This window comes from Heterodontus francisci, chromosome 17 (assembly GCF_036365525.1).
Source record: "Heterodontus francisci isolate sHetFra1 chromosome 17, sHetFra1.hap1, whole genome shotgun sequence".
Lineage (NCBI taxonomy): Eukaryota > Metazoa > Chordata > Chondrichthyes > Heterodontiformes > Heterodontidae > Heterodontus > Heterodontus francisci.
Genome location: NC_090387.1, coordinates 93,128,975 through 93,138,244, shown reverse-complemented (window position 1 = coordinate 93,138,244; position 9,270 = coordinate 93,128,975). Strand labels below are relative to the sequence as shown.

Sequence of the window (9,270 nt, the reverse complement as noted above, 5' to 3'; positions counted from 1 at the left end):
CTATTTCTCCTTTCCTCTTTGTCTCCCACATCTTTTATAATCCAATAGTCTTTCCCATTATTTCCCCCTATCATTATCATTTGCTTTGAGTCTCAGTCTGTCACTGACAGTTCCAGATTAAATTAGAACTAACTGCTCTGATATGGTCATAAAGTCTGTCTCTCCACAAAAATCCCCCAATGGGTTTTGGGGGGGGGGTGGAAATTGGCATTTCTGAGAACCTCAGAAATAGTGCTGATGACATCAGCAGTTTGAGCTCAGTTTCCTGTATAAATGGAGCAGTAAAAAGGTGCGAGTGAGTCAGGTTCAGACACCCGACCTCTGCTCTCGGACTCACCCACAATGAAGCTGGTCCTGGCAATCCTGATTCTCGTTCTCACCATCAGCATCTGCTCTCAGCAAGTCTCTGCAGGTCAGTTCGTCACTCCTTCATTCATTCATTCACTTTCTCACTCTTTCATTCACTCTGTGTTTTCCAAGTGTTTTGTGCAGTGCAAGTGTGATTCTGGAACTGACACATTGTATATCGATGCTGTGACAGTTTGTGAGGGGCAGCCTTTAATACCCACTAATTGGTCCATCTCTTCATTTCAGCTCCCACTATTCCTGTGGGCACTCTATGCTGTGAGCGCTACATCAGAGGACCATTGCCACTAACTCGCCTCGTGGGCTACATAATAGTTCACAGCACTTTTTATTGTTCCCGAGCTGCTGTGATGTGAGTATTGTTTACCAAACACTCTCTGCTCTCTCAAACTACTTCTCTGTGTAATGCTGACTGCTGTTCTGACACTGTGATTGGTTGCTGGATAAATCTACTCTTTCTCGATTATAAACCTTCCTCAGATCCACAATGACCCACCACAAACATCTGACCTTTCCATTTCACAGATTTAAGACTGTAAAGGATCGTCTGGTATGTGCCGACCCGAAGCATCAATGGGTCCAGGAGCGAGTGAGGGATCTGCAAGAGAAAGTCCAGCACGCCTAAACGGAGAACACAAGTATGGCCCAGGTGGAGACTCCCATTATATCATTATGCTTTTAATAATCCCTGTAATGATTAGAATTGCTTTTCTGTAGACAGCCTCTGTTGGAGATCACACACTGCCTGTGTCACTGACAGTTTTGTTCTGAGTTGAGACATCATGTGTTTTAACCAACTGATTGTCCTGATAGACAGTAGAACCATACAGAGCTCGCCAACACATTCTCCCCCAGACACTGTGCACAGCACCTGAAAGGACTGAAATTAGCTCAAGTGAACCAGACAACTCCGTCACTGAACAGTAACATTGCATTTGACACATAGCTGAACTTATGCTGAACTTATCCTTTTAAACCAGCTTTCTCTGCAAGTAACTGAAACACAAGCTCAGTTATATGTGTAGAAACATTGCTTCTCCTCTGTTGGCCAGCTGGCTGGGACTGCTCTTACCTGGTTCCGCTCTTATCTAGCCAAAGAACCTCCTGGGAAGGCTGGTCTTCTTGCACCCACACTGTTACCTCTGGAGCCCTCCTATTTCTCATCTACATGCTGCCCCTCGGTGACATAAGAACATAAGAAATAGGAGCTGGAGTAGACCATTCAGCCCCACCAATCAAAAAGATCAAGGCTGATGTGCCCCAGACCTCAACTCCTCTTTCACACCAGCTCCTCATAGCCCTCACTTCCCCGATATTACAAAATATCATCAAATAACACCATCCAAAGCATCAGTTTCCGCATATACGCATGACACCCAGCTCTGCCTCACCACCACCTCTCTCAACCCTGTCACAGTCTCGAAAGTATCAGACAGTTTATCTGATGTTCAGTACAGTATGAGCAGAAATTTCCTCTGATTAAATGTTGGGAAAACTGAAGTCATTATCTTTGGTCCCCACTCCAAACTCCATTCCCAAGTTACTGACTCCATCCCTCTCCCTGGAACTGTTATTTGGCTCTGAGCTAATCTTCCAACCCATATCCTCTCCTCGCGAAGACATCCTATTTCCAACTACAACATCCACCGACAGCATCCACCTCTAACATCCACCTCTAACATCCACCTCTAACATCCAACTATAACATCCAACTATAACATCCACCTCTAACATCCACCTCTAACATCCACCTCTAACATCCACCTCTAACATCCACCTCTAACATCCAACTATAACATCCACCTCTAACATCCACCTCTAACATCCACCTCTAACATCCACCTCTAACATCCACCTACAACATCCAACTATAACATCCACCTCTAACATCCACCTCTAACAACCACCTACAACATCCACCTCTAACATCCACCGACAACATCCACCTCTAACATCCACCTCTAACATCCACCTGTAACATCCACCTATAACATCCACCTGCAACATCCACCTACAACATCCACCTACAACATCCACCTACAACATCCACCTCTAACATCCACCTCTAACATCCACCTATAACATCCACCTATAACATCCACCTGCAACATCCACCTACAACATCCACCTACAACATCCACCTACAACATCCACCTCTAACATCCACCTCTAACATCCACCTCTAACATCCACCTCTAACATCCACCTCTAACATCCACCTCTAACATCCACCTACAACATCCACCTCTAACATCCACCTCTAACATCCACCTCTAACATCCACCTCTAACATCCACCTCTAACATCTACCTCTAACATCCACCTCTAACATCCACCTACAACATCCACCTCCAACATCCACCTACAACATCCACCTACAACATCCACCTACAACATCCACCTATAACATCCACCTACAACATCCACCTACAACATCCACCTACAACATCCACCTACAACATCCACCTACAACATCCACCTCTAACATCCACCTACAACATCCACCTACAACATCCACCTCTAACATCCACCTCCAACATCCACCTACAACATCCACCTACAACATCCACCTACAACATCCACCTACAACATCCACCTACAACATCCACCTCTAACATCCACCTACAACATCCACCTACAACATCCACCTCCAACATCCACCTACAACATCCACCTCCAACATCCACCTCCAACATCCACCTAGAACATCCACCTATAACATCCACCTACAACATCCAACTACAACATCCACCTACAACATCCACCTACAACATCCACCTGCAACATCCACCTGCAACATCCACCTGCAACATCCACCTGCAACAACCACCTACAACATCCACCTACAACATCCACCTCTAACATCCACCTACAACATCCACCTACAACATCCACCTCTAACATCCACCTCTAACATCCACCTCTAACATCCACCTCCAACATCCACCTAGAACATCCACCTATAACATCCACCTACAACATCCAACTACAACATCCAACTACAACATCCACCTACAACATCGACCTACAACATCCACCTGCAACATCCACCTGCAACATCCACCTACAACATCCACCTACAACATCCACCTCCAACATCCACCTACAACATCCACCTACAACATCCACCTACAACATCCACCTACAACATCCACCTACAACATCCACCTACAACATCCACCCACAACATCCACCTCTAACATCCACCTACAACATCCACCTACAACATCCACCTACAACATCCACCTACAACATCCACCTACAACATCCACCTCTAACATCCACCTATAACATCCACCTATAACATCCACCTACAACATCCACCTACAACATCCACCTACAACATCCACCTCTAACATCCACCTGCAACATCCACCTACAACATCCACCCACAACATCCACCTACAACATCCACCTACAACATCCACCTCTAACATCCACCTACAACATCCACCTACAACATCCACCTACAACATCCACCTACAACATCCACCTGTATCATCCACCTCTAACATCCACCTCTAACATCCACCTATAACATCCACCTACAACATCCACCTACAACATCCACCTACAACATCCACCTCTAACATCCACCTGCAACATCCACCTACAACATCCACCTACAACATCCACCTACAACATCCACCTACAACATCCACCTGTATCATCCACCTCTAACATCCACCTATAACATCCACCTACAACATCGACCTACAACATCCACCTACAACATCCACCTACAACATCCACCTACAACATCCACCTGTATCATCCACCTGTATCATCCACCTCTAACATCCACCTATAACATCCACCTACAACATCCACCTACAACATCCACCTACAACATCCACCTACAACATCCACCTCTAACATCGACCTACAACATCCACCTCTAACATCCACCTCTAACATCCACCTCTAACATCCACCTCTAACATCCACCTCTAACATCCACCTCTAACATCCACCTCTAACATCCACCTCTAACATCCACCTACAACATCCACCTACAACATCCACCTACAACATCCACCTACAACATCCACCTACAACATCCACCTACAACATCCACCTCTAACATCCACCTACAACATCCACCTACAACATCCACCTACAACATCCACCTACAACATCCACCTCTAACATCCACCTACAACATCCACCTCTAACATCCACCTACAACATCCACCTACAACATCCACCTCTAACATCCACCTACAACATCCACCTACAACATCCACCTCTAACATCCACCTACAACATCCACCTCTAACATCCAGCTCTTTGCCCGAGCTTTTGGTTACCTGCTGTAACATCTCCTGATGTGGCTCAATGTCAGATTTGCTTTGAAAACACTGCTCTGAAGCACCTTATGATGTTTCACTATGTTAAAGATGCTTTATAAATACAACTTTTTGTTGTAGGAGCAAAATTGAGAAGAATTAACCCCTAGACTGCTCTTCCTGGATGACCAGTTCTGTTTTCAGCTTATTCATTGACACTGCAAACACAAATGCAGTGAATACCATGATGGTCAAGTTAATCTTACAGTGATAGACCTGCACAAGCCTGGTCACTAGACTGGTATCCCTGATCCATGGGATCACCCAGATTATTCAAAGGTTTCGACTAAGTTAATAGTTTTCGAAGGAGCTTCCCTCCCTCACTTCACCTCACAACCTGCTGCTCCCACTCTCAGCACCTTGGCACTTTGGAGCAGACAATAATAGGAAATGGGCAAACACATTCTTTCCCAGCTCTGCTGCACCATCGTACTATCGACATCAGGGATCAGACTAAAACTCCTCTTTAAAGTATACAACTTATCTCCAATTAAAAATGTTTATTAAATGTTAATATTTATCCTTGACTGTACTGTATACTACCAGTGTGAAGCTCTGTACACAGCCTCAAATAAACAGCCTCATTCAAATAAAATCACTCTGCTTTATATTTCTGCTGAAGTGCAGTCCAAATGTTGTATACAGGGCCCAGGCAATCAGGGAGGACGGACCCCCCCCCGACGGCCCGCAGCCTGGACCTCAAAATTGCCACCTTGGCCATCCAAGGAGCAGACCATCGAGGAGATCCTCCTCCTGGCCCACGCCCCTCCGCACTGGGTGCCCAAAGGTCAGGAGCATGGGGCTAAAGTGCAGTCAAAGCTTGAGGAGCAGCCCCTTCAAATACTCAAAGAGGGGCTGCAACCTCGCACACTCCAAATATACATGGAGCACAGACTCGTTCAGGCCGCAGAAAGTACAGGCGGCCTGGGAGCCGGGAACCTACTTAAATGTTGATTGCACGGGACTGCCCTGTGCAGCACCCTCCACCCCAGGTCCCCGATGGAAAGGGGGAGGACTCCCACATAGAGAGACCTCCACCAGGGATTCCCCTCGCCACCAGATATCAACACGGACCGCTACAGCGTGTCCGGGCAGCAGCTGAAGGCGAGGAAGTAGAGAGTGTGCAGGAGCAGCCCATACAGGAAACCCCTCCGTGCCATGTGGAAGGGTATGGAGGGCATTTCCGAGAGGCAGCTCCGGTTGTGCAGGACCGGCTCCCGAGGAGGGTTTCGGGGCCTGGGTCCAATGAGCAGTTCCAGCCAAGCGGGGGTCAGCTCGGCCGGGAATGCTCCGCACTCCCGTGCTCCCTCATCACCAGCAGTGAGGGGCGTTCCCGGGGCTTCGGCTACTCCTCCACCCATTGGTTGAACCCCAGAGCCAGCGACCCATGCAGCTGAGGCGCTCTCCTCCGCCGGTGGGGGAGCGACCTGATTGGTGTCAACCACAATCCAGACTCTAAAAAGATCCTGGTAAAATCAGGCAACTCCCTCAGAGAGACGCAGCTAATCTTCTCTGCCAAGAACTACGTGTCGTCTTGCAGGCCGTGCCCCTGGTGGAAAAAATACGCCGCCAGTGCACACCATCTGGGAGGACGCTCGACGTACAGGTATCTCTGCAGGGTCCGAAAGCGGAGAGTCGCAGCCTGGGTGCGGACGCACACCAGCGACTGGCCGCCCTCCTCAATCGGGAGACTCAGGACCGCGGCAGAGACCCAGTGTTTCCTCTTGCCCCAGAAGAAATCAATAAGCTTCTTCTGGATCTTGGTGGCGAATGCAGGGGGCGGGGCCAAAGTGACCAACCGGTACCACAGCATGGAGGCCACCAGTTGGTTTATGACCAGCGCTCGGCCCCTGTAGGAAAGCACTCGGAGCCGTCCTGTCCAGCGCCCCAGCCGAGTGGTGACTTTCGCCTCCAACTCCTGCCAGTTTGCCGGCCAGTCTTCCTCAGCGGGGCTAAGGTGGACTCCCAGATAGAGGAGGTGCATGGTGTTCCACGCGAAAGGTGTCAACTCCTCCGGCATGGAGTCCACCCGCCACTGACCCACCAGGAGACCGGAACATTTCTCCCAATTGATCCTTGCGGAGGACGCAGCAGAAAAGGTTTGCTAGCAGTCGCGTATCCTCCGCAAGTAAACGGGATCTGTGACGGTAAGGAGCATGTCATCGGCGTAAGCAGCTGGTATATAATTGGCCGGACATGGGACATCCCTGACACACTCCTCTCCCAAAGCGAAGGGACGTCGTCAAGGACCCGTTAACTTTAACCAGACACTCTGCGGCAGTGTAAAGTAGTTGGACCTGGGCCACGAAATCCAGCCCGAGTCCGAATGTGCACAGAATCCCAAAAAGATATTAGTGATCCACCCTGTCGAACACCATCTCCTGATTGAGGGAGAGAAAGGTGATGGACAGACCAGTCCTCTGGGAAAGATAGATCAGGTCCCGGACCAGGTGGATGTTGTCCTGGATGGACTGGCCCGGGACCGTGTCGGACTGGTCGGGGTGGATCATATGGGCCAGCATGGAGCCCAGGCGGATAGACATAGCCCGGGCAAAGATCTTATAATGCACGATGAGGAGAGAGACTGGACACCAGTTCTTAAGCAGGCGGAGAACGCCCCTCTTCGGAAGCAGGATGATGAACGCCCTGTGCCAAGAGAGGGGCATCTCCCCAGTCGCCAGGCTTTCCCCCAGGACCCGTGCATAATAGTCCCCCAGGACGTCCCAGAACGCCCTGAGGAATGCCACGGTCAGCCCATCCATCCCCGGGGATTTGCCCCTCGAGAGCTGGTGGAGGGCGCCGGTCAGCTCCGCCAACGTGAGCGGAACCTTCAATCCTTCAGTGCCCTTCGTGCTGACCTGCGGCAGGTCCCTCCATAAAACTCTGCGCATGTCCTCGCTAGACAGATCCGGAGAGAACAACGCACTGTAATAAGTACGGACCAGGAGGCCCATTCCCTCCAGATCTGTGATGGAGGATCCGTCATCGGCCAGCAGCTCGACGAGCTGCTTACGGAACCCCCGCCATTTTTCCAGCGAGTAGAAGAAAGGTGAGGCGTGGTCCTAATCTTCCAGGATCTGGATCCGCGAACTCACGTATGCGCCTCGGGACCCTATGAGCTGCAGGTCCCTCAGCGCGCCCTTCTTCTCTTTGTACGCCTGCCACAGGGCTGGGTCCGCGACGGCATGACCGAGGCGGGACTCCAAGTTGAGCACCTCCCTCTCTAGGCTCCCGATCTCGGCTTCCCGCCTCTTGGTTGAACCCTTCGTTTACTCCCGGCAAAAGACATGGTTGTGAGTCTTGCCCACATCCCACCATCGCCTCAAGGAGGGGAAGCCCCCTGCTTCCTTTCCCAGTCGGCCCAGAATTGACGGAACGAGTCCCAGAATCGTTCGTCCTCCAGCAGCCAGTTGTTAAAATGCCAGTATGCGGACCCTGCCCGCGTGCAGAGCAGAATGAACTCCGCCTGCACCAGGTGGTGGTCCGAGCACAGCACCAGCCACATGGAGGCCACCGAGACGTGGGAGACGTATGCCTGCGAAAAGTAGAGGCGGTCGATTTGGGACCCTCCTCCTCCAGACCTCCACGTGAAGGCGCTGGAGTCAGGATGGAGATTCCGCCAGACGTCCACCAAGTTGAGGGAGCTGATCAGTCCCCTCAACTTCTCCACCGACGCCTGGCTGTGCTGAGGACCGGAGTGATCCCCCACCTCGAGGGTACAATTAAAATCCCCCACCCCCCCCCCCCCGGAGGATGATGCACTGGCTGCCATCAATACAGCTCAAGAGAACGGACAGTTTTTCAAAGAAGCACGTTTGCAACGCTCCGTTCCTGGGCACATACACGTTCACAAGACAAAGCAGCACACTACCCAGGCAAACGGCGAGGTGGAGCAAGCAGCCTGGCACAAGCTCCTTGACCCCCAAGATCTGCGGCTCAAAATTTGGGGCCAACAAGATAACCAGCCAATGAGAAATAGGGGTGAGGTGACTCATGTAGACCCTACCCTGCCACTCCAGGAGCAAGGTGGCTTCGTCTCCCGGAACAGTGTGGGTTTCCTGCAGAAAGCTCACCGCGTATCTCCCTTAACTGAGGACTGAGAGATTGTGAAATCTGCGGTGAGACCCCCTGCTGCCGTTGATGTTGAGGCTGGCTATGATTCTCTTCATGTCAAAAGTACTCAGAAACCCATCGCCAACACCTCACTATGAGGAGGGAGTGGAGGTGCACCTGGCCTTCCACTCCCCCAGCAACCCATTGAGGAACGCTTCAAACCGGCGCCTCTCAACCAGTTTCATACCCACACCCTTCCCCGTCTTCTTGAGGGCAGCACGGACAGACTGGATAACTAGCGCCAGATACGAACATCGGCTGAGGGTCAGCTGAACTTTATTGCGGCAACCCCTGCATGCTGCGAGGAAGTCCAGAGTTCCGCCGTGGGGATGAGAGGAGACTCAGTGGGAGGCACAAGGAAGTCCACCGCCTCACTGGCAATGGAATCAAGATCATGCTCTGTGCCTCACATTGAGTCCCCATCCTCCTCCGGGTCGTCACC

The 9,270-nt window shown here is 50.8% G+C and overlaps 1 protein-coding gene across 2 annotated transcripts; it reads left to right on the top strand.

The window, feature by feature from the left end:
• The first annotated feature begins 314 nt into the window (after positions 1 to 314).
• On the top strand, positions 315 to 5,289 carry LOC137379274 (C-C motif chemokine 7-like). 2 transcript variants are annotated; one of them, XM_068050000.1, is made up of 4 exons: positions 315 to 412; positions 595 to 718; positions 892 to 1,015; positions 4,797 to 5,289. In XM_068050000.1, the coding sequence occupies exons 1-3, from the start codon at positions 343 to 345 to the stop codon at positions 989 to 991; spliced, it is 294 nt and encodes a 97-aa protein (XP_067906101.1). In that variant the 5' UTR covers positions 315 to 342; the 3' UTR covers positions 992 to 1,015; positions 4,797 to 5,289. The 2 variants fall into 2 exon arrangements, with proteins under 2 accessions (XP_067906101.1, XP_067906100.1); XM_068049999.1 differs by lacking the exon at positions 4,797 to 5,289 and having other exon boundaries at positions 892 to 2,354.
• Positions 5,290 to 9,270: the final 3,981 nt, after the last annotated feature.

Bases quoted from the DNA above. Each gene is read 5' to 3' on its own strand.
- LOC137379274 (XM_068050000.1), top strand. From the start codon at position 343: ATGAAGCTGGTCCTGGCAATCCTGATTCTCGTTCTCACCATCAGCATC. The intron at 413-594 runs GTCAGTTCGTCA...TCTTCATTTCAG, and splicing joins CTCTCAGCAAGTCTCTGCAG to CTCCCACTATTCCTGTGGGC. The intron at 719-891 runs GTGAGTATTGTT...TCCATTTCACAG, and splicing joins TGTTCCCGAGCTGCTGTGAT to ATTTAAGACTGTAAAGGATC.